General features: G+C 35.4%; 2 protein-coding genes, 1 long non-coding RNA gene and 1 pseudogene across 5 annotated transcripts; 2 read left to right on the plus strand and 2 right to left on the minus strand.

The window, feature by feature from the left end:
- Window positions 1–478: 478 nt before the first annotated feature.
- Window positions 479–5,523, minus strand: LOC133697041 (cytosolic endo-beta-N-acetylglucosaminidase 1-like). The gene is made up of 13 exons (XM_062119367.1): window positions 4,893–5,523; window positions 4,570–4,707; window positions 4,382–4,491; window positions 4,170–4,281; window positions 3,975–4,082; window positions 3,580–3,692; window positions 3,277–3,358; window positions 2,817–2,897; window positions 2,674–2,729; window positions 2,257–2,389; window positions 1,387–2,122; window positions 1,126–1,247; window positions 479–909 (listed from the first exon to the last, which is right to left on the minus strand). The coding sequence occupies exons 1-13, from the start codon at window positions 5,283–5,285 to the stop codon at window positions 676–678; spliced, it is 2,418 nt and encodes an 805-aa protein (XP_061975351.1). The 5' UTR covers window positions 5,286–5,523; the 3' UTR covers window positions 479–675.
- Window positions 5,524–8,856: 3,333 nt separating this feature from the next.
- Window positions 8,857–14,543, minus strand: LOC133697449 (DEAD-box ATP-dependent RNA helicase 18-like; annotated as a pseudogene).
- A 2,213-nt stretch (window positions 14,544–16,756) lies between these two features.
- LOC133697848 (protein trichome birefringence-like 33) lies at window positions 16,757–20,585 on the plus strand. The gene is made up of 6 exons (XM_062120657.1): window positions 16,757–17,117; window positions 17,269–17,485; window positions 19,125–19,296; window positions 19,397–19,596; window positions 19,694–19,852; window positions 20,014–20,585. The coding sequence occupies exons 1-6, from the start codon at window positions 16,880–16,882 to the stop codon at window positions 20,351–20,353; spliced, it is 1,326 nt and encodes a 441-aa protein (XP_061976641.1). The 5' UTR covers window positions 16,757–16,879; the 3' UTR covers window positions 20,354–20,585.
- A 2,313-nt stretch (window positions 20,586–22,898) lies between these two features.
- On the plus strand, window positions 22,899–24,978 carry LOC133696452 (uncharacterized). 3 transcript variants are annotated; one of them, XR_009842675.1, is made up of 4 exons: window positions 22,899–23,331; window positions 23,725–23,854; window positions 23,998–24,038; window positions 24,607–24,978. It is a non-coding gene; the product is annotated as an uncharacterized LOC133696452 (long non-coding RNA). The 3 variants fall into 3 exon arrangements; XR_009842674.1 differs by lacking the exon at window positions 24,607–24,978 and having other exon boundaries at window positions 22,900–23,079; window positions 23,289–23,331; window positions 23,998–24,490; XR_009842673.1 differs by lacking the exon at window positions 24,607–24,978 and having other exon boundaries at window positions 22,903–23,331; window positions 23,998–24,490.
- The last annotated feature ends 760 nt before the right edge of the window (window positions 24,979–25,738 follow it).

Genomic DNA, 25,738 nt, shown 5'->3' on the forward strand with positions numbered 1-25,738 from the left:
TGAGACAACTAGTTTCTTTAATTTATTAAGATTTTATGACAACTGGTTATCTTTTTTAAAAAATAAAATATTATTAATAAAATATCACTAATTACACTGTAAATTTTTCCAGTCAACTACCTCTCTGTGTCCAAATCTTATTTTTCTGCACACTCAGCCAAAATCATTTTGCGGACATTTCGCTTCTTAGGTGCGCAACATTCATCGGCATTTCGTTTTCCAAGCGGTTACTTAGATAAAGTGAGAAACTTTGACTTACTATCAGGGGAAAAAGAGAGTAGGAGTTATCCCCATATCTCGTCTTCTGATATGTTTCGATTTGGTACGGTCAACCTGAAGATACAACTCTCTTAGTAGTTCTAAGTTCTGACATCGTTTTTTTCCCTTTTGTGTTCACATGAATAGGCTGTGTGTATGTGTCTGTTCTTGGGACGGTAAGACTACATGAGACATCACATGGAATGCACAGAGATACAGCTAGAACAACAATGTCATGCGTCTTAATTACAACGCTTGTAGCATTATTGAATTTAATCATCTGCTATGGTCTTGGAAATGATTCTGTCTTGAATCTCACAAACTTTTGTGTATCATAATCATGCAGGGAAGTTTTTTATCTCTCTCCTAAAACTAGTTAGATCATACAATCTAACTAGCTAAATACCCTATTGATCTTTAGGGAAATACAAGAGTTTCCTTTCCCCATTTCCCATTTGATAATGTGCACAGAAGTATGACAAAAACCATAGATAGAATCATAATGACCCAGATTTTCCTCTCTCTTGAGGGCAACCTCAGCAACTCCCTGATCTCCATTCTTGAAGTACTCTGCAAAAGCCCTCTAATAACAGCCTTCGATCTTTCACACATTAGTGAGTCGAACCACTCAAAGTGCCGAATACCAAGCTTCTGCAATTCACAAGGAATTTGTTTTCAGTTAAATGGTTTAGACACTTGGGGGAAAAGATAAAATTAACGGTTCAAACTTTTGAGTTTGTGCCAATAAGTTGTAATTCAACTGGCAGTAGTGTCCTTCCTTCCTATAAGAGGTCTCGAGTTTGATATTCTCCGACGCATCCAATAAAACTTGCGAGTCTGACTAGAAATTTTCAGCTTATTACTTACCCCATGACTTTTGCAGCCTAGTAATTGTTGTCCATTTGTCGAATGTGCCCACGGATTTATTAGGTTATTCCTTTCAACATAGCTGAAGAGTTGAAACATCTTTCTGCCGCCTACCGTCGTTGCTGCCACACATATGGTCAAGTCATGTTATTAAAGTGCTATAACGTTAGGCTGAAACAAGCACTATCACCCTTCCTCCTTACGAATAAAGAATATATAACAAAAAATGAAAAAAAAGAAAAGAAAATCAATATTTCTAACCTTTGACATCCAGTTGAAAATATGGAGAATCATCCAGGTTCTGGCAAACGCCATCTACACCACAGACTTGAATAATGAATTTGAGGCTAGAAGTGGTTGCAGGAATTGGAAGTTCAGAAACATAAAAGGCTTCTACATTTGCCACTCCAAGGTACTCCTGAACCCCTCCTAGTCCTACACCATGATTTCGAACAGCTTGTTTTGGTAACTTCTCGACATAAATATTGTATTTGGGGAACTGAGAGTCAGTTCCGTCTTTCGATTTCCAATCGATCTTGACACTAACGGTCTTGGAACCCTGGGAACCTGAACTCCATTTGATATAATGACCTTCGACTAGCCATGAGCTAGAGGGAGGAAAATATGTATTCTCTTTATAAGTATTCATTGTGATGTGACCAAGGACTGCGTGATACTCATTCGGACTATACGTTAATGTATCCTCAGAGCCATCTGCTCTATGTTCTAACCTCAGTTGGGAATGCTCATGCTTTGGCCTGTAGCAAACAGCATGAATTTCTGTTAATGTGTATCCATTCATTTCAATACTACTCTCCAGTACAGTCCATCCTGGAGCAGTTCTTGGTTTATTAACTTGACAGGGCGCTATGATTTTACTGAATTTTCTTGAGAATTGGTTTGTTCCCCAGGATGCAAGAAGTACTGACGTCCTTTCATTTGCAGCGGAAGAGAAATGAAGTGAAAGTCCCAGTAGAGAATCCCCTTCTGATTTTACCTGCATTAGTTTAGGTGTTCATAGAGATATCTAAGGAAATTGTTATCATCTCAAGACTATTAGAAAATAATGATCTTCTGGACAGTCTTCTCTCCCCAGCCTTAATCAATACCACAAAACAGAAGAGAGCTTACAGAATGTGTTATGTGAAGAGGCACTGCATCCATAAGCAGCTCTCCCTGAAAGATTATCGTTGTAAAATCTGTGTTCCCTTCAAGAGTCCCTTTAAATGTGATATTACCTCCTCCTCTGTAAGATTCCTTGAAACTACCATTCGAATACATGTTTCATTCAGGATTTTGTGTGCTAGTCAAAACTATTAGAAAATTTACAGCAATATACATCCAGGTCAAGAACTGGGCTTCAGAAACTGGTGGTCAGCCCCCATCAATCAGATGGAAAACATTGAAGGATATAAAAAACGAAACCGATCCCAATGTTACACTTGTTTCTTAAGAAGGGTTGAAAATGTGTGGTTTACTCGTAAAAATAATGGTTTTGATGAAGGCATTTTCAAGGAAATGGGTGATACTTATCACCGTGATACTTACTCTACAAAGACTTCAATAGTATCAGGACTTGGGTTACCAGTGAACTTGAGGAACGGCTGCCACAAACACGAGGGTAAGAAAAGCTGCATGATTACAAGCCCAGGGCAAAATCACTGATAATGACAGGTATATTACGTGCACACCTGAAAGCCTTGAGAAGAAATGTTATTCCAAGGAGCATCTGACACTTGGCCTCCTTCAACAGAAATATGATAACCATGGCCCTGAACGACATTGAAGACTTCAGAGTTACAGAAAACTAGTTTGTGTGAAATACCAACTGAGGTCTTGTTCATTTATAAAATCCTCCAAATGACTATTGGCAATATTGGAGATCTAAGAAAATTGAACGTCAGTAAATTCTGCAATTGATTGTCCAAGCTCACCAAGTTCATGTTTTGCCAGATGAGTTTCAGCCTAGCAACTCAAGGAAACCAGAACTAAGATGATGTTTTCAACATGAATTCAATGGCGGTTGAGATTTTGCACAGGCTTTTCAAATTGAGCTAGGTAATCCGTACAGTTATTATTTCAATTGATACAAGTGGCGTAAATGATTGATAAATGCAAGAAGATTTCATCGAGTTGGAACATGTTCTCTACCTGATCAAAATTTGAGTAAAATGGTAGGGTTTTAGGATAAAACTTTACTGCTCCCCATGATTTTTCGACAAGGGACCACCAACTGCAGACCACAGAAGCATGCTATTATGTTCAACATAACAATTGTGTTAAGAATTACAGGGTACTAAATCGTAAAAAAAATATCACTTGGGAAATTATTTTTGGTTAGAAAATCACTTTGCAAAGTTGACATTATAGAATAGCCATAACAGAAGGTAGTACTGATAATTTCAAAGATATCTAATCAGGTTTGTGGAAACTGCAGAAAGAGAAGTAAATTACTGATTTTGAGCAGTTTGAAAATCAGGTGGTTGCTTAGTCTGGTAGACCCAGCCGGGTGCAAATATGGCAGCTGATACATCGTCCTTCTTCAGCACATCCAATGCAACATTTGTCTGATGTGCAAACAGTTGTATTAGATACATGAATCTAGCACATCGACATGTCTTAGCAGAAATGCCAAAAATAGCAATCTAATACGCCACTTATATTTGGTTTTCCAATTACTGATTATGTTTTAGCATCTGATTATTAATGGAAGCTGTGATATGATCTGCATGATGGTTTGAAAGTTTCAACTGCATGCATTCTAAGGTAAGAGATATGTCAAACACTTATTAATGGAACCTGAATTTAAAATAAATAAAAAACTGTCTTCTCCACCATAAGCTGCATACCATCCATTGTCCACCACCATAAGTGTTTCTTCCAAACACATCTATTCCCATGTAGACATCAAACTTTCTATCACCAGCAACAGCCGCTGAGCTTCTTGGGTAGTCTTCCTGCAGAGGAAACAACAGAATTTGCATGCAAGAAGAATGGAAAAAATGAAATCAAAAGGCATATGAGAAGAAAGGAGAAGGCGATACCTTCCATGAATAGTTTACAAATATGCCATCACAGATATCAAAGAATGGCTTATTTTTATCATTCAGTTGATTCTGCCATCTAAGATTTCCATCAATTGTAACACTATCATACCTGCATAATAATGATAATTTAAATCATAAGAACTTTCGAGATTGGTTCTGCAAGATATATTCTTTAAAAAATAAAGTGAATGGGATTGCCTATCACCCACCATATCACCAAAGATCCAGGCAATGAGGAGTGCATGGTCTGGGTTAGATGGCTGATAAATTCTTTCAAATTAGGAATCTGCCCCAACTCCAATTTTACCTCCATATTGAGCTGCAAGTAACGATTTATTTAACAGCTATGGAAAATTATCCAATCAATGGGACTCCTAAAAATCCATATACCAATTACCAGCCATCCATCAAAACCCAAAGCAACGGCAAGCTCTGACAACAGCTCGGCATACATATGAGCAGATTCTTTTGTTGAAAGCAGTTTATTGCAGATAGCTTTCCCTTCATCCCATTCTGTGATGAAAGTCCCTAACACCTTGGTTTTTATAGGCACAAGGACGTCATGCACTGAAGTGAGTATCCCAACAAGTCATCAAATGAAATATATATACACACACACACTGACACACACGCACACATATACATGCTCTTCTAATTAGTTCCATTTGTTCATGACCATGCATAAAAGTGAGTGTCAAAAGCATTACAAGTCTTGAGTACCTTAACCCCATGTCGGTGAGCAGTATTAGTCCAGCAAGGAGGAGGCAAAGTAACCAAATTATGTGAAAAGTAAACGAACACATCAATCAAATACCAATGCCAAATTGCATAAGCATCAGGATTGCTCCCTCCCTGGATCCACTTATCATCCACATAACCTCCTTGCATATCATGGCACACAAGAACCCTGGGCCTGTTATCTAAAACAGAATTTTCAAGAGGAACAGAACATATGTTAAAAGGGTAATGAAAGGACTTGAAGTAAGCCCGAGAGCCTAAGTCTTCAAGGGTCTTGATAGGGTAGGAGATGGGAATGGATGGCTGAGTTGGATCAAATGGAGGGGGAGGGGGAGGGTCCACGGTGGAGGATTGATGCTCTTGTGGTACAGACATGGTTAGGACCTAGGAGGGGGAGATTGCAAAGAGAGAGATTCAGGATTTGGTAGTTTACATGTATGGATCCAAGGGTTGATAATGGTGGTTATAATATAAGATTTTGGCACGAAATTCTACCACTACGTTGTTAGAGAATCAAGTGTAATCAGGCTGACTTGATTCTGTGATAGAAAGTATTGGGTTATTTACTTTGTTTTGCTGTTTTTACTTTTTTGGCGTTGGCGTTGGATGTTTGGTGGGCATTTTTAAAAAACTTGAAAGTACGTGTGGACATGTGCTTTCTGTTCATTATTACCCCAGCATACGGCAAATAAGGAAAAAGACTTGAGCGTGTCCATACTCCATACTTCTTTAACGAATAGCATATTGACAGGGGTAAGTGGTTACTATAAATATCTGATATAATCGACGCTGATATTATATACGTCAGAGGCATAAAACTTGCGGAGGAAATCATGCAAAATTTTAAAATATTCTTTACAGGGGTTCTTGCATAAAATAAAGATTTGGTGATTTTCCCGAGGTCTTACCATGTTTTCTAATTTCTCTCTCTTAATCGGTAAATTAACAGGCTGCATTTCACAGAAATATTAGAGATGGTGATGGTGATAGGGCATGCAATAAACTACTGTTGAACAGATGTACAAGAAAATAAGCCACTTGACCCCCGAGACAGAGCCTAGGGAGAATTGATGGATTGTATTAGATTGGAATATCATTGATCGAGTGCATACTTGTATTCAAGTTCTTGATTGGTGTTTTCTATTGTTAGTCATTATGTGTAGTTTCCCTGGCCTTTTCCTTGGAAAGAAACGAAGGGCTGAAGACTTTGACTTCGGTGCATGCAGGGTCTCTGTGATGGTACATTCAAAGACTAGCATACAATTAAAGGATATGCTTGTTTTTTATCAGAAGCGAGTCATCTGGTTTTCGATGCAGCAAGTAAGAGGGAACGCATCTCGCTTTTTATCAGAAGCGTGTCCTTTGGTTTTTGATACAGCAAGTAGGAGAATACAATTCTTACTTTCAATCATTCTGAACCTAATCTTTTCAGAAAAATGCGTGCAGATTGCTCTCGTGAAGTCTACCATGCTCCTGTTTTCTGCACGTCCGCCCTTGCGACGTGAAAAATAATTGAAATTGTCACACCGACATTGCGGGAATCCTAAAAATAATTCTTGAATAAAAAAAAAATAAATATCTAATATCTTATTTTTTTAAAGAAAAAGATCTTGTTTAAGAAGTCGTCACCTCATATTATGATCACTAGAAACCCTAACTGGTCAACATAGATTCTATGACTCGGGATTGATTACGTAAAAGGAAAGATATTATCACCCCTTAAATGTTTTGCCTAAGGCAGACTGCATTGTATGTTTTGTCTTAAATTACTAAATGTTTATTGGTTTATGCTATGATAATTTGCTTATAATATTCATAACTCTGGCGCCAATGAATATTCAAATAAAATAAATTTATTTTTACACATGCACATTTTTTTTATTTTCTAGCTAAATAAAATAAAATACAATGAATAAAAATAATGTAAATTTAAACCAGTATTTTTATTCCTGACTCTGATGTCAGTAAATAAATCAATAAATTTATATTATTTTTATTTATGCATACACATTTTTTTTTTCTACTTTTCTATTTTTTTATTATTATTTAGATTAGGTTGGACCCAATGACCCAACCTGGTTACTAGCCCAAACCAGTAACCCGGTTGGTCAAGAAAACCTCACACACGCTCAGCACATTACAAATGTACAGTGCCAAGCAAATTATATTTGCATGCACAGCTTGGTGAATTAAAACACAAATGCAAAAGGTGAGGGAAACCGAGAGCTTACCTGGAGCAGCTGCGGGGTAAAGATGAAGACGAAGGTGACGACCAATTAGCTCTGGCCGGACGATGTCTTCTCCCTCCTGGTTTCTTGTCTGTCAGTCCTCTCTTTCCCGGTCTCTCTCTCTCTTCTCCTTCTTCGTCTGTTCCTGGAATCCGCTACTTGCAAACGAAGATGGCGGTGTGGAAAGGTTGTTCCACCAACACTGCTTCCTCTCCTCTGTTTTAGCTTTCCTTCAGTCAGCCCCTCATTGTCTTTTTCATTCCTCTCCCTGTTGAAGCTTTCTTCAGTCAGCCCCTCAGTGTTTGTTCGTTCCTTCTCAAGCCATAACAGCAGTGGCTGCTAAAAATGGAGTTTTTGGAGCTGCCACCAAAGAAATCGAGAGCGTCCCCTTTTGTTTTTCACTCTGTTCGTTATTTACCTATGTTTTCTCTTCAATCTCCCTTCTGTGATCTCTCTGTTTTTCCTCCCCGATTGTGTTCTGTGCGTCTGCTCAGGGGGTGGTGCAACCGGAGACGAGGCTGGTGTTCGTGTGTTAGCTGGCCAATGATCCTCTCCGCTTCTGTCACGTTTTCTTCTCCAGTTTTTCCCTGGTTTTGTTCTTCTTTTTTTTTCGTCTCTCTCGGTTCCTTTCCCCCAGTTTTTCTTCCTCTTCCCCTCCTGCGCTCTCTCATCTTCTCTGGCTTTATAGCCAGAGAATGCAAAGCATCTCTACAATTGAAACGACTTCAAAGCCATTACTGCAGAAACCGTTCCTGTGGAAGGAGGCGATGGCTGATTTCTAGAAACGGCGCCGTTTGTGTGATGGGAATGGCCATTTGCAATCTAGTCACTGAAGTTCTGAAATCGTGTAATCAAGCCCCTGGATAAATTGTAATTGGACCCCTATATTTTGGCGCTTTTTACAAACTAATCCTTGGATTTTAATTTTGGCAATTTGGGCCCCAATTAAACTCTAAACTTTGATATTTCTTCAATTAAGTCCCTGATTTCATTAATTTAATTAAATCCAAAGTTCAATTAAGTCTAAAACTTATAAATTATCCAACTAAGACCCTAATTGGATTAATTAAATTAATTCCAAGCCTAATTAAGTCTCAAAACTTATCAATTCTCCAATTAAACCCTTGATTGAATGAATTAAATTAATTTCAAGTTTAATTAAGTCTCAAAACTTATCAATTCTCCAATTAAACCCTTGATTGGATTAATTAAACTAGTCAAGAGTTTAATTAAATCTTTAAACTTCCAATCATGTTGTCCTTAACCCAAATTTTAATTTATTTATTTTATTTTTACTTGTTTTTTTATTATTTATTTTATTATTATTTTTCAGTAAATAAAATAATAGTAATAAAAATGATTAAAAATTAGGTTATGACAGAAATGATGATGGCACTGCTGAATTCATAGAAGTTTTATTAACTCGATATTGCACAAGCATGAGATTAGAATTGATGTGCCAAAATGAGCTGCTGCTTTACGAAGGGGTTTTGTAAGATACCTGCAGATACCGTGATATCGACAAAGATAGCACAGTGAAGAAGGTAATAAGCAACAATAGGCAGCACCTAAAAAAGGCTCAACGGGACTTTATTCCTAATTGGGAGCCGAGTTCTGTCAATAATTACCTTTAAAAGATTTTACGATTCTAAACAATTAACTCAAAAACAATTCAAAACCAAATTGATTAGGAAGCTCAAAGGGTTGGGATATACTCGTACGGAGAAAAATTTCTTTCATTTGTATTTTATAAATTTTTCCTCTCATATCGACGCCTTTAACCACCATGCAATTCCCATTTAAATTCATACTACTGTCAACATCAAGTAGAACAAAACCAATATGAATTCATATTAGTGCACGCTGACAACCACTAACATCAAAATAATGTCCTCTGCTTCGGTGCCCTTCTTTGCAACAACCTCTAGGATGTCCTAGTACTGGTAAAAGCAATGGCAACAGAAGCAACCACTCGAATCACTCATGTATCACTCATGTAAACCCAAAACCGAGAGGGAATCACATGTCTCTGTATCACCTGTACAGTTTCTCTGCAACAAAATTTTGCAGCATTTGTAGAAGATTTTAGTCCAGTCTTCACAGCAAGCTTTGAATATCTTAGCCGGTGATAAGACGAGTTTTAAGTTGGTTCCTCAATTTTAAAGCCCGCATTAAAGTTGCAGCAGAGAAACCATTCGTGTAAACTCACAGGATGGCTATCCGCAAACCATGCATTTCAATTGTCCCCTTCAGTTTTTTCAATAAATGATATTCCCGAGCCAACTCTTCTTTATCCTCAATTGTTTGGGTAGCTCGTCTCTGTTTAGCAGTTTGCTTTCTCATGATGGTAGGAGCGGCATTGGGGGTCTTGCTTGGATTTTGGGGTTTTGGTTCTCACTGCTGTGCTTCTTTCTTTTCTTGCAAATCTTTCCGCCTTTTCTTCTCACTAGATTTATCCCTGATCACAATCATTGGCTATCAGAATTGAATAGCTTAAGAAAATGAGTAGATCAAGTTTGATGACAGCACATGGACTCTGGACACCATGCACAGGAAAATGAGTTTAAGCATTAAAGATCTATATGAATACAGGTGAAGCTTAAGTGAGGAGAAAACCAAATTTTGAAGCTGCTAAACTATGACAAAGAATATATGAATCAAATAGCAAATCAGACTGCAAATGAGAACATTAAAAAATTCAGGCATAAGATATTTAGGCACCGTTTGGGAACGCGGCTGCAGCTGCGTTCCCAAAAAATTTGAAATTTTTTTTTTTTTTTTTGCTAAAATTTAATATGGTTTGTACGTTTTGGATCGTTTTGATGTGCTGATGTCAAAAATGATTTTTAAAAAATGAAAAAACATCGTTGGCATGCATTTTGGCACGAAAAGTTATTTGAAAAGCACCCGTAACCACACTGCCAAACACGCTCTTAATCATGAGTACTCATCACTAGCATCAACAATTGCCGCTACAAACTGAACAGTCTCTTCTTTACACTTAATGAGGTAAGTTAGGAATGGTGAAGAACTCTTACTTGTACTTGATCTCCTCTAAATTGACGTCATCAACTGGAGTGAAACCCTTGGTTGAAAGCGAGTAGTGCTTTACCTCAGGCATCGAATGGGAGCTGCAATAAGCCATATCCCATGCCCAACTTCCCAACTTCAAGTTCTTTCCAACTGTAAGATAATTACATAAGGTGAACCTAGTTATGGTCCAACAGAAGTAAGGCCCTAGGATGAGAAGCCTTGAGATGGTCTCACTTCATACCCAGTTAAGAGTTAGCTTTTTTGCAGGTAGGGGGGCGGGGGGGTTAAGAACAGGATGAAGCATAATTGTTAACCTGAAAATGTAAGAGCAGTGGTGATCTTTATATGCACTGCACGAATGTAAGAAACAAATGCTCTCAATCCTTTCTCCACAGTACTTTCTCCATGACATCATGGTCCTTTTTGGCAGCAGATCGTACCTGAAACAGGCAATGACCAGAGATATTGAATAAATTACCAAAAAATAGAAGAGCATAGAAGAAAAGAAAGCTATGAACTATGATGCTAGATACATTATACAGAAAGAAAGCCAGTGTTCAGCATATAACAACAATAGCAGTGGATGTATTAACTCTGGAAACATATGAACAAAAAATATCAAATTTCAATTGTGACACAATTAGCTGAATTGAGCACCATAATTAATCACAGACTATTTCAGCATGTACTGCTGGCATCAAATCTAAATAAGCTTGATAATGATATGTGTACAATAGAGAAAAATGGTCATTCAGCATTTACTAATAGCATTGTGAACCTAATCAGGATTTGTTTCTCTATCATCATCTTCAAAGTTACTACTCGGAAGCAATTGTGCTCACCTGAGGAATAACATCATGTGTATCATCTGCACACGTCCTTTCTTCAAGAGGAACCCTTCTTATGCGCAGAAATTTCACATAAGCTTCCTCCTGCTAGAAAGCAGCCACGTTGATCACTTTCGTTGTAAATAGAAGAAGTGGATAGAAAATAGCAGGAACAAAGAACACCAAATGACATATTTAAGAACTAATGATGGTCTTCAATGCAGAAGTGATAAGCTATGCCTTTAGCAACAGAAAAACAACGGCACTTCATTGTCCACCCAACCGAGCAGTTAGACCAACTCTATGAATGAAGACATTTGGATCTTGAGGGGGATCATGCTGCAAGATTAAAAACAAAAAAGGATTTTCACTTGTCAATTAAGTTTAGAAATTAAAAGTTTAAAGTAAAATTGCTAATAATGTTAACATGGAATCATAACATTCTCATCATAAAGTTACAAGGCCACAGAATCTAGGTAGTTTCTACGCTACCTGCATCATACAATCCACACCGGGAATGTCAAGTCCACATGCTGCAACATCAGTACACAGAAGAATGCCACTTGCGAGATGAGTAAATGAAGTCCAAACTTTCTCTCTTGCAGTCTGTCAGGCATAAAAAGAAAAAAAAAATTGTCAGAATGAACACCTATCAGTTCAAGATTTTGTCATCGACAAACTGGGCTCATCTTCAAATTTTTACTTGCTTCATCTTCCCATGAAGAGATATCAGAGAAAACAGTGAGACGTGGAAGAACAACCACCCACTAACCAACACAAGCACATGTCATGAAGTATCTGCGGATGTATGGAAATCATCTTTTTTAAAAGAATGATATCTCATCAGGCCTTAATAGTGTAGATTGCATTTACTATCCTTTTAAATTATAAAACATGACTCACATTATAATCTTTTTAGACTTGTTCTTGATAAGGAGATCAAAAAGCTGAGATGGTTTCTTACCTGCTTTGCATTCCAGATACAGCAGAAAGAAAAGATGGATTTAGCATAGTGACTCCACTAAAGACAAATATTGACCAACAATTGCACTCCATTAACATGAAGGGTTAACCCAAGTTGAAAGACAACTCGGTGCCCTGTAGAATTATCATAACTAAATGTACAATATACCTCGATGTGAAGGCCTGATGGTGTCCTGGAAGGTGCTGATTTTTTAGTCGATGCTGAGTTATCAAAGATTTTGTTTCAGCTCGAACTTCAACCCTCACAGGATTCCTCAGCTCAGCTTTGGATAGCTCCTCAACAACCTCAGTTTGAGTAGCTGAGAAAAGGCCAGTTCTGCGCAGCTTGGGTAAGTGAGATATAATGGAAGTTACCTGCTTCTGGAATCCCATATCCAAGAGTCTACAGCCTCATCCAGAATCAAAACCTGTTTCACCAAATCCAATGAACAAATTTACCAATAAGCTTCTTGATTGTCTTTTGCTGCACACCACAAAATCATCCTTGTTTACAATCTCCATAATATGCAATTTCAGTTCATGGATATCTCAATACACTTCTTAAAAAGGCATGCAACATTTTATCAGATGTCCCTAATTAAGCGGTCACATTTTCTTTACATAGAAGTAACCAAGGAAAATGCTTTGCATTTCTACAGAACGATAACACATGAAACATTACAGACATGAGGGTATAGAAGCATCAACCTCGTCAAGTGATTAAAAATCACTACCTCAAGGTTTCTAAAATCCAAGACATCCACACGCTCCATTATAGCCTCCCAGGCGTCCCTATCAATAAATTAGCTCCTTCCTCCTCTATTTTCTTCACATCTGCTTTTACATCCATGCCCCAACAAGTAGCAGGGACTTAAAAATTTGATAAGGTCGCGATAAAAGGTTGTGCAATATTGTATATTTTGAGGATAACTCCCTTGTAGGAGAATCAATTATTCCCATGACCTGTAAACCACATAAAACACTCAGATTATCAGCTTAATAAATAAGTAACATGACCAAAATTAAAAACAAATGCAAGGAAGCAACTGAGCAAAAAAAAAATCCCCAAAACCCACTAGAGTTAAAATTTCCATCTTCAATACTGAAACAGCTAGAAGACTGAAAACTTCCCCTCATTTTTCAAATTTTCTCAGCAACCAAACAGAGCTAAGAAAATCAAAGAAAATGAGAATATTTTTTTTTCAGCATTTCAAATACTGAATTCAACCAAATTACAACTCCACTATAACAGACAAAACTTACTCTAATCGAATAAGCAATAAATTAAATTACGCAAGTTTAACACTAACCCTACACTAAAACTGGCCACAAGAATCACTAATTTTCCATTCGAGCAACAAAAGACACAAACTTTTTGGCATTTATCAGCAGCCGAACAGAGCAGAAAAGTAAAGAATAAAACAATCACCTGGTGAGATTTGGGAGGAGAAGAGGATCAGCGAAAAATTTCGATGAGAGGTAGCACACAAGCTAGAGTTTTTTTTTCGGAGCCAGTGGCGGCGTCGACGGGCTACGTCTTAGCAGCTGCATAGCGCACAATAATCGAACCCGGATTGAGTAAAGGCTTCGAAAACCGGTTCGGAGATTGAAGGTTCTAAATCACAGAAGCGATTGTTCGTTAACACTCTGTTTGGGTTCGGTGATTCGGTGGTGTCCATTCTGTACCCGCCGCTTCTTCCATTCACTTTCAAAATCAAAATCTAAGTGTCTGTCTGGATTTAAGAGAAACGTTTTTTAAGGATGATTGAAAAACGAAAAGCTTCAATGTCCAAAAGAATTCAGAAAATAGTAGTAATGGTGGAAATAGTGGCCCAGTCTTTGACTCCTTGTACAGTAGTTTGAACTTTGATAAGAATTGAGACCTGGGGCGTTAAGGATTTTGAAGGAAAAAAAATATACAAGGGACGACAGCAATAAACACAGAATTTAAATCATCGTATGTGTTCAGGATTTTCTAAGGACTGGGCTAGAGTTGATGGCCTTTTGTTTGAGGTCTTGATTAATTTATCTGCATTTTGTAATTGGGCTTCTGTTGCCCTTTATTTCTAATTTGGGCATCGACCCATTCCATCAATTGATGATTGATTGCCGAGTTAAAGGAAAAGAAGACCAATTTCCTGGACCCAAGCAAAAAAATTGCTGCAGCCATTTTAGAGGCGCTCTATTTTATTTTCTATTAAGCAATAGAAAAAAAAGGTTCTCTACTTGGCCAAAACACTTTGCTGTAGTGTAGCTTACCTTTATAGCTCCCAGCACATCATTTCTTAGTTCCCTTGATCTTCTGGATTATGAGGACTGAGAGTCACGTCCATGTTGCTTGGATCGCAAAGCACAGACAGCCATTAGTTGTGCATGAGAAAATCTAGTGATGGTAGATGAATGCTGAGAAGAAAAAAAACCCAGATCGATGATTAAGATATACGAGCAGCCTTCATCTGCTTCTGACTGTTTTTATAATCACAATGTTTGGCATTTGAAGTAACTTCGTTGGGACTTCTTGGCATTATTCCATTTGCACCGAAGCCACCACACTACCAAACTACGATTTTGGAAGGTTTCCTCCACAAAAATGTGAATTTTAAGTTATTCAATTAGTCTATTGATGTCATTAATTCTTTCCCATGTCATCATTTAAAGATATCTTTATTTCTAAACCATTACTTTTTTCTGTATAATTTAATTCTCAACGGCAATGGATAGGCACCGAATAAGAACTTACGGTCATTAGGTAGCTAACAGATTTTTTTTAAAAAAATCCCGGTGTTAGTTAATCTATCGCCATAATATAATTTCTTAAAGTCGGATGTACAAGAAAAGGAAGGCCAACCACTTGAAGCTGAAATACTACCAAATTCTCACCTAAACCTCTCGAATAAAGAATGGTAACTCCTCACGCTCTCTTGGTCGAATTGTTGTGGTGGTGGATGTGTCGTTTATGTATATAGTCTGGTATGAAAAAGCCAAGGCAAAATGATGTTGTTATCCATCTCTTTACTGATCTTAACGTACAAGTTAAGAAATTATTACAGCTTCCCTAATAGTGCCTTAATGCGCCACCACCCCTTGCCGGGAGGGCGTGGTTTTCTACTTGTTCTCATGAACCTTGACTCTCCTTCCCGGTGCCTCTTTGCAATAACATACACTGCCTGAGAAAACGTGGACACGAAAACCAGGATAGATATTTAGATAGATACGAAACACTACAATGAACGGATTATATATTAAGAATTTGCAACAGTTTTCATCAAATACTGTAATTGTTTGAAAATAGTTTGATGTCAGCATTTCCAAGTCTTTCGTAAGCTCATTTTTTTTGGAACTAGGAAAAAAAAAAAACCTTACAACCTTACAACAAATTCACCAAATAATAATAATAATAATAATAATACAAGCAACAAATTTACCGGTTCGAGTTACACAAACCTTATAACCACTGAAGGTTTACATGATTGTTAACTTTATGATCCATAAAATTAGTTAAGATACGCGCAAGCTGAGCCGGACACCCACATTAATTAAAAAAAATACATGCAACAAAGATTCATTCAACAAAGAAATCATCATAGAAAACTCTAAACCTTGTGGTTTTTTACTATAGAATACACGATGCTTTTAAAAAATGTAATCATTAAAATTTGTTTCTTTTCAATTACATCCTTTAATACTAAAATTTATGATCAATTTATCAAAAAAAATGTTAAAGAGAGACAAAATTGAAACAAAGGGAGACCAAAGTGTAAAACAAAGAGGATATAGGGAATAGCATTTCGGTTCTTTTGTATTTCAATGATCCAGTTGTGTTATAAAACTTTATTTTTTTATATTTTAAAGAAACAAAATATTAAGTACAATCGAGTTTATATTGAAATTATATATTTATATTTATATCAATTTCTCAACTTTTCAATTTAATCTATAGTTAAATTATATCATTTTCATTTTTATTAAAACATATGATTATTAATTTTTTTATTTTATATATGAATAAACTTTTGATTTATAATTATAACTTTTGATTTATAATATATACATATATATAATTTTTATTCAGATTCATGTGATTATTTGTTGACTATTTATTAATATCCCTGCTTGTCGTGATTTGTTTCCTTGCAATAAATAATTGATTATTATTCATAGCTGGATACAAGAGATTAACATTGATCAACGGTTTGGATCTTCCATCAAGAGTGCTTGGTAATGCGACCCGTTTCTTTATTAATTAATTCATGATAGCTCAATCTTTTCTGTATGCATGGGAGATGCAAGGCTGGAAAATTTAGATTTTTTTTTTTCATGTCATTGCGAGGAACAAATGTTGCCATAAAGACTTTCTCTTGACGTGTCAGCTTCTCTTCCAAATGGCTAGTTAATTATAGTTTCCATTGTTTTATTTTTACCATGCTGTAAAAACAGTGTTTTATATATATATATATATTAAGTATCAATTTATAAATAAAAAAAACCAAAAATACAATACTAAGGCAAGGCAAAGGATCAAATACCAGAACTTGTTTGTTTGTTATTACGTTTTTTTTTTCTCGACATACAATTTATTTCTTTTTTTTTTTCCATTGTGTTATGTGTTCTCGAGATCTCGATTGATAATTTGATACACCTAATTATTACTATTATACATGCATCTGAACAAGTCAATTGTATTTGCATTTTGCGAACTAGTCACCAACCATATTTTAATAATTTATTAATGAGTGTCATCAAATAAATAATTTCTTCCTAAACCTAAGAAAAAATAAAAATTATTAGGGAGAGCGAGCACTGCTGTATTAAACCTGTAGACGAAAATCAAAAACGTTATCATGAGACATCGAAATCCACACTAGTATTTTCTTTCCTTGAATGCTTCAAGCCTACATAATTGTTTCTTTATAACGTTATGAACATTAAACGCAGTCTTAAAATTTCAAAGATGAAGCAACCTTTCACTGCTTCTTCTTCTTCTTCTTCTTCTTCTTCGTCATCATCATCTCTGATCAGAAAGGCCCGTCTCTCTCCTTATCTCCTCACTCTATTGGTTTTCATAGTCTTTGTTGCCATTCTTTATGGCGAGGATTTCGTGTGCCTCCTTGGCCAGCTCGACCCCAACCTTGACCGTCCAGCAGCGTCCAGAACCGGTGAGTTGACTCGATCGGTGGTTATCAGATTTTAACTCTCTCGCTCTATTTATATATGATTCGTCTGTTTGTTTTTTTTCCTTGAAAAAAGTGTTTTTATGTAAGAAACGTGTGGTTGACTGAGATGGATTATATCATGTTTTGGGGTTAGAGAAGAAGTGGGAGAAGCTACCTTTCTCCATGGGGAGGACCCCAGAAGGTTGTGATTTTTTTAGCGGGAGGTGGGTGTGGGACGATTCAAACCGGCCACTTTATGAAGAATCGGAGTGTCCGTACATACAGCCACAGTTGACATGTCAAGAGCATGGCAGGCCTGAGAAGGATTATCAACACTGGAGATGGCAACCTCATGGCTGTGATCTTCCCAGGTAAATATTAATTTGCCCTCTTCTCTCTACGAAATTTGCTAAATTGCATGCGATGCAATTGTGAAAAACTATTAATTTTACCGTTTGAAAAAATCATGTTTCAATAAAGATAATCATACCATGTTAATTCTTCTACATTGATATCATTAATTTTTGGAATTGGTCTTCTGAGATTTTTTTATTTTAATTATTTTTTTATGTTTTTATATTATTTTAATGCTGTGATATCAAATAAAATTTAAAAATAATAATATTATTTTGATATATTTTTAAAATACTGTGAAAAATTATAACTTCTAAACCTAAAAAATCATGTAATTAAAATTATATATTGTGTAAGAAACTTTATTAAATTTCTGTGAATGCATAAAGTTTAATTTGTAGTGACGTGTAACAACAGATAAACCATGATCAGTAGATGTGCATATATATGCGAGTGGTGGTTGTTCCTAAACTTCCAGTTTCTGCTTTCATCTGGGCATGTTTTGTTTAAAATTCGGGGGCATGTTCAGATCAAATAGGACAGGTCAGCAATAACGTCGATGCTTGACCAAATTGTTGATTAAATATAAATAATTGAGATTCTCAATAATGCTCCCTATCGTGTGACCCACTTCGATTGGAAGAAGAAGAATAAACATATCATTGTTGACGTTAATTAATTTTCGTTTCCTTTTATCATACTTTTTTTATTTATTGCTATCCGTTCTGCTTGATTCCTTTTGAAATATTCTACCATCTCTTTATATATATATATATATATTCTAGTCTTTGCATGCATAGCAAACGACATCCCGTTCAATCTCTATATATAGATTAAAATTTCCAAGGCTAACAATTCAATCTCCAGAAGTACCAGCGTAACCATTGGCCATTGAATAGCAAATGATAATCAACGGACACAAATTTTTTCATATTTTCTCCCAATCTTTCCTTCCAAAAACCCCATACATGTTATATTATTTCACAATATATATATATATATATATATATATATATAGAGAGAGAGAGAGAGAGAGAGGGGGGGGGTCCAAAATATTCAAGAAAAAATAAATAGTTACGAGATTGATATTTGAAATATTAAATTAAATGAGTCAAAATGGAACATCACATAATCTACAGGGACTAATATAATTTATCCCAGTCTTATCACTGTCTCTAATTTCTGCAACAGTTTTACCTTTAAATGGGCTTGATATTAGTATGGGATAGCGAGCTCTGCCCGTAGTCCTCTGTGAGAAGGCCCATATTACTTGTCCGAATGTGGGCTGTTCATCTATTGTAGTCAAGTGGGCCGGGTCCAGTAGTTTGTGTACATCCACAAGGTGTATCTCAACTCGTTCACTCTCCAAATCATCATCGTTCTTATTTGCACTTTTGAGAAGGTATTTTTTAAAAAAAAATTTATTTTGCAGACCCAAGATTTTGATTCCAAGCTTTAATCGAAATTGACCATTGCATTGAGCAATAGAAACAAAAAACGACACCTTTTCTGAAGTTTTCGTGCAGTAGTTTCATCTCAATGGCCACAAATTGCCACACCATGTTATTTACCTGATTAATTGATGTTTTGATGGATAACATTGGAATTAAGATTGTTGGCATGTAGATGACAACACTTTTGTCACATATTATGCAGTTTTAATGCCACATTGATGCTTGAAACCTTACGAGGAAAAAGAATGATGTTTGTTGGTGATTCTTTGAACCGGGGTCAATATGTTTCCATGGTCTGTGTTCTCCACCGACTTATCCCTGAAGACCAAAAATCCATGGAAACATTCGGTTCTTTAACGGTCTTCACTGCCAAGGTGAATTTAATTAATTTTCTTCTTCAATTTGCTTCACATCACCTGTTTTTATATATATGAAACTTGTACACAAAAAGTAACTTCGTTTATGTTTGAACAGGAATACAATGCAACAATTGAGTTCTACTGGGCACCATTTCTCCTTGAATCAAACTCGGATGATGCTGTCATTCATAGAGTATCAGATAGAATTGTGAGGAGAGGTTCAATCAATAAACATGGGAAAAATTGGAAAGGCGCTGATATTATAGTCTTCAATACTTACCTATGGTGGATGACTGGCCTCGACATAAAAATCTTGTAAATACTTGCTTTTCACTCATGATTTGTCACAGTTTTCTTGGTTGTAGCTTGTATTAGCTTGAAGAATTGAAGTCTAACAGCTTATGTTTTCCAGGCAAGGGTCATTCGAAGATGAAACAAAAGATATCATAGAGGTGTCACCCGAGGATGCGTATCGTATGGCAATGAAAAGCATGCTGAGATGGGTGAGAAAGAATATGAACCGCAAGAAAACAAGGGTCTTTTTCACCAGCATGTCACCTACTCATCAAAAGTGAGCAGACTGTCTCTCTTCCATTGTCTGATTTTGTTGTGTTACGCACCAAATTGATTCTGTTAGACAAACCAACAAAGATGAGAGAATATGACATCATAGAAAAGTACACTGGTTTAGCTTATCTAGACAGGGGACTAACATTTGAAGTTCTTGGGCAGGAGCATAGACTGGGGAGGCGAACCGGGTCACAGCTGTTACAACGAAACAACTCTGGTTGACAATGCCACATACTGGGGATCGGATTGCAAGAGAAGCATAATGGAAGTAATCGGAGATGAATTTAGCAGATCAAGATTCCCCATCACATTTCTCAACATCACGCTACTCTCAAATTACCGCAAAGATGCGCATACCTCGATATACAAGAAGCAATGGAGTCCATTGACTCCTGAACAAATTGCTAATCCTGTTAGCTATGCAGATTGTGTGCATTGGTGTTTGCCTGGCCTTCAGGATACCTGGAATGAACTCTTATTTGCCAAGCTGTTCTATCCATAGCACATACACTAGCAAGCCATGAATCCTCCTTTTTGTTTCCAGTGGGAATATTTGATGATGGTACAGAGGAGCGATTTTTTGAAATTGTGATGCATGGGAGGAGTGGAAAAGATAAGAAAAATGAAAAAAAGATTGAGGATGAGCATGTGTATAATATCGTTGTAAAAGAAAATTCAAGTACAATTGAATTGATTTGTTCTAATTGCAGAACTAAATTCTTGTTTTTTTAAAATTATACTCGGCATCTTGACATTACAATGGAATTCCCAAACTGTAAATTAGCATTATTATCCATCATTGATAATCCCTGTAATGCCTCTAGACCCAACCCGCACGAGGCTTCTCCCACCTCCATGGCGTTGTTTGAGAGAGGCTTCTCTCAACTCTCTAACATCAAGCATTCAACCTCCCTGTTAACATAACGGTGTACTAAAATATAATTGTAATTATTTTTTAAAATATTTTTTTATTTAAAAATATATTAAAATAATTTTTTTAATTTTTAAAAATTATTTTTAATATTAACATATTAAAATGATTTGAAAGTATAAAAAAATATTAATTTAAAATTCAAAAAAATATTTTTAAAATATAAAAATAAACAATATTATTTCTATCGACCCACATCGGTATGAGCTAGTCTAGTGAATCGGACATAGGTTCCATTTCGAAAGCATTTGCATTCTTCCTATAATCTTCACTTTCGATTCTAAAATTTGAATTCCGTAATAGATATGATTCATGCTTTATATTTTACTATTAATTTTAAATTCAATGAATTAGATTGCATGGGGAGATTAATAGTAAAGTAGTTGTCCATTTGAATATATATAGAACGGTGTTTACATATTATGAATTTAATAATTTAGATTTGAGAAACATATATAGCCTAACATAAAGAAAAAGAGAAGATCAATCCTCCCCGTTCCAAAAGGATCTGATAAAACAAGAACTCACCCCCTAATTTTGAGAAATCACCCACAAGAATGACATTCCTTGCCTTCTGGAATCTCCTCCTCCTCCTCCTCCTAAGATCTTTTGACTTTTGAGGTTTTTCGTAGCTTACATTTAGTTTATTTTCTAGCTATATTATCTTCTTTTTTTTAGTTTCTATTACAAGTTAAATCAAAATTTTAAAGTAGCCATGGTTTTTATTGTTTTTCTGTCTGAAAATGGATCACTGTGAAAGTAGCCATAATTTCACTGTGATTAAAACAAATTTCTAAAGCGTGGTGAAACCAGCGTACGTTTGCCTATACTAACAAGAACTTTCTTTGTTGCGCAGGGGGTCACATTAACCCATCAGTGACACTTGGGCTTTTCCTGGCCAGGAAGGTCTCTTTGATCCGGGCTGTGATGTTCTTGATGGCTCAATACTCTGTTGCTCAAGAAACCTGAAAAACAATATTTAAAACAATATATATATATATATATATATATATATATATATGGCGCCAATTTAAAATGTTTGCTGCTCCAATAAAACTGGAAAAAAAAAGCCCATCAAGCGCTGGCGCAGTAAAAAGAATTAATGTACTATTTACAAAAGAAATTTCTTTTGATGTGGTAGTTCTCTAATTAATTTTATTGATTGTGCTATTTAAAAAAAATATATATATTTTTACAAATTCAAGAAAACATTATTTTCTTTCTCTAATTCTCTGTTTTTTTTATAAAAAAAAAATCGTATAATGAAAAGTAACCAATGTTGTGCAAATAGCACAATCAAAGTTGCCTTGGTATGGGATTAAACAAATGATAATGATTTATTATAAAGGTAATTATTACATGAGTAATATTTAAAATATAAAAAACAACTTTTAGCTGTAATTGTTTGGTGGGAGGTTAAAAATTGAGTGTGTTAATGGTGGTTTTGGTTAAAAATCAAATAATGTATTATAGAATTTTTCATTGACGAAATGCAATTAAAAGAGGAAAAAAATGGATTGCAATTTTTTTATATAAATTATAAGTTTGAGAAAGATAATAAAAAAAAAAGGCAAGATAAATTAAGCTTTCCCCTGGAAACTTTTTACCCTCTCTCTCCAGAGCTAAAATTTATCCCGAATTTGTACTGCTCGAGGAGTAATTTTAACCCGCTTAGTAATTATTTGGATTTTAATATTGACCAATTGTTTAAATTTCTCTAATCAAAGTGGTCTGTGAACACCACCTATGATCTGGTTGTAGAATTTGCGAAAAACATTCATATTCCATCAATTTTTCTTAGACTGGTATTCAATACAATAACATGAAAAACAAGCATGCTTACCGGGTAAATTAACACCCGAGTATTATAGCTGTATCTGAAAATTGGTAAAAATCAACGAAAACATGGATGAAATATATTTCGTTGCAATTTACAGATCGAAAGTTATTCTGAATAATTTTTTAAGGAAATGGTGATAAAATAAAAAAATAAATTAAAATTTGTCGGTAATTCTGTAAAAATCTCGTTGAAAATTTTAGACCCGTGTTTTTTTTGCAGATAAAAAATATTTTTACAAAAATTTGATTTTTTTTCCCTTTAAAACCCTTCTCAGCTCTCTGAATCCTCTCTTGTAACTATTGCAAAAATGTTTCTTTTTTCTTTATTTATTTTAGATCTTAGAGCAGTATTGTTTTTTCTTCCGGGGAGAATGGGACCGTTACTGGCCTCTCTTTGACGGCTTTGCCATCACTGGCACTCTTAAGTCTTGTCACCAGATTCTCTATCATCCTCACCGGTAACCCCTTTCCTCTCTTATGATCTTAAACATGACCTATATTAATCTTTGTTTCAATTAAGCTATTTTACTTAATCGATTACAATTATGTGGAGCAAAATAAATATAAATGTCATAAAATCTGATTATTAGTGATTTGGGTATAAATAACTGAAGAGTAATGTAGTTAAAATTTCTACAGAATCAACTAGATATTTGTGTTTTTGCAGAGTAGGATGCGAAGAATTCCCCATCTGTGCAGAGGCACAAGAAGTAAGTGTGCTTGAAACCCTAGATTTTGACATTGCCATGTCATTTCATTTCTTTCGATAAAGTCTAAATGATAGATGTAGCTCTACAGTGTAGATTCCAACATTCTTAATTGGAGCGTTGTTAGTCAAAGTTTGCTAGATGCATAATTAAGAGGTGGATAAATATCGATTGTTCATGTTTAAGTCGATTGACTCCAAGTTGTTCCGTGATACTTCTAACTGTCGGGAAAAAAGTTTTGATATTGTTTAGTGTCCAATACTGCTGACTTGAGCAGGCATTATGGAAGCTGCCATTGCCATCTGAACTGAAATTGATTGTTTTGGTTAGTTGAGAGATTGTATGACTGAATTAATGCTGGGTTGTTCTGGTAACTAAATGGGTGTTGATTGGCAGATGACAACAACAATATCAATTGAAGATGTTCATTGGGAGGTGAAATATGGAAAGCATTATTGGGGCATACGAATATGATCAAATTCCATGATGCTTTTGAGGATGAAAACAATGTATATGTTGTCATGGAGTACGTATATATCTTACTCAGAGTTAACCTTTCATACAAATATGATCAAATTCCATGAATGGATTGCGGCTTGCTTTCTATGCCATTGCAAAATTTCAAAGTTGTTCTGAAGTTTTTTTTAAAAAAATATTTGTTATTGTCAGATTATGTGAAGATGGAGAACACTGGACAAGATTTTATCAAGGTATTAAAGTAAAAATGAAAGTTGCTCATCTCTAGTGCTAGAAAAACAAACCTAGAACTAACCCTCGCTACATTCTAATAATGCTTACCATATCTTCACGGGTGAATTTGGAAATGTGCTCTCCTGGTGCCAGATCAATGCTCTCTTTGAAGATTTTTTGTTCGAGTCACTTTATGGTTATATAGATTAGTTACTTGTGGAAAATCAGGCTTTGTTTAGTTAAAACGATCTCATTGCATGCCCCACTGCTGCTGGCCCCTGCAATGTAACATGCAAGTGTGGAAATAGATGCACCTTATTGTTCTATGTCCTATTAGCAATCATTTTCTTCTATGTTCTATTGTTCAACAGAAAACTTGATTTGAAAGGCTAAGTTGTGTAGGTAGAAAAAACATACAATGGATTTGGGTCTGTGAAATCAAAACTCTTTATGTTTCATTGTTTCCTTTGAATTTTGATCGTTTAGCATCTAGCTTAATAACTCATAAACAAAGGGAAATGGTAAATGGTTGTAGAATGATGAACTGACTTCTTCTTTTTTTGGCTTCCATGCGGTCTCTTTGCTCAGAAGTATATCCTAATTGCTATTGTTGGCATTATCATTGATCTTATTGACGTACTGTGGGTGCTTTCTCGGTGCTTTCTTTTGCAAGGCATGGATAAATGGTCTGGTGAAGGTAATGTACTGGCAAGTTGAGGAAATAAAGCTTTTTGAAAAGAAAAAAAAACATGGAATTGCCATGAAATTTCCATCGGCAATTCCATTTTGTTTTATTCCGTTGACAATTTCATCGGCATCTCTCAATTTCTAATGGAATATTTCATCAGCATTTTTTTTTGTAATTTATAATGCCAACAAAAATGCTAATGGAAATAAAATCCCACGAGATATTTTCTGGTAATAATTTTCTATCAATAATTACTTTGAATTTTTTAGCTAGTCAGCGTTATGGTGGTGGATGTTAGTCGGTGTTATTGTGGTGAATTTGATAAGAATCCTGTCATTTTTATTTATTATTATTATTATTATTATTATTATTATTATTGGGGCGGGGATTATTGGTTACCGAGCTGAATTTTCCTAGTGTACTAAAGAAACATTGCAGTTGAATGAAATAAATATAGCTAACATTAATTAGGTAATATTTTAATGCTACTGCTATCTGAAGTTGATTAAAACCTATTCAATTTTTCTGACAAACAACCACTGCATTCATATTAAATTAATTTGCTTCCTTTTTCTCCAAGAGAAGTTATTTTCGGTGTGACGTGAAATATCACGAGGATACGGTTTATAGACATGTTAAGGTTGATGAGGAAGTCTTGACATGTCTAGCACGTAATTTGACTAAAACTTATATAATTTTTAATTCATAACCACAAATAAACCATAGATCCGATTTGCAAAACGGGCGGTTCAAATTTTCTTTCAATAAACCCATGACCAAAATGAAAATCTAGTCACGAGGTTTTATAGACACGGATATACAGGAAGGTAGCTAATTGTAACAAATCAAGATCGAATAATGTTTTAATTATTTTTCCTTCTTAGTTTTGAATTGCTTTGGTAGGTCTGTTTTTTTGCTTATATATAAATAATCAATGTGTTGTCTTTTTCATGAGAATTGATGAATTATTGACTTTCTTAAATAAATTAGAATTTTCTCAGCAAATTTCTTTATAATCAAGGATTATATTCC

Source organism: Populus nigra, chromosome 6 (assembly GCF_951802175.1).
Source record: "Populus nigra chromosome 6, ddPopNigr1.1, whole genome shotgun sequence".
In the NCBI taxonomy this organism is placed as follows: domain Eukaryota; kingdom Viridiplantae; phylum Streptophyta; class Magnoliopsida; order Malpighiales; family Salicaceae; genus Populus; species Populus nigra.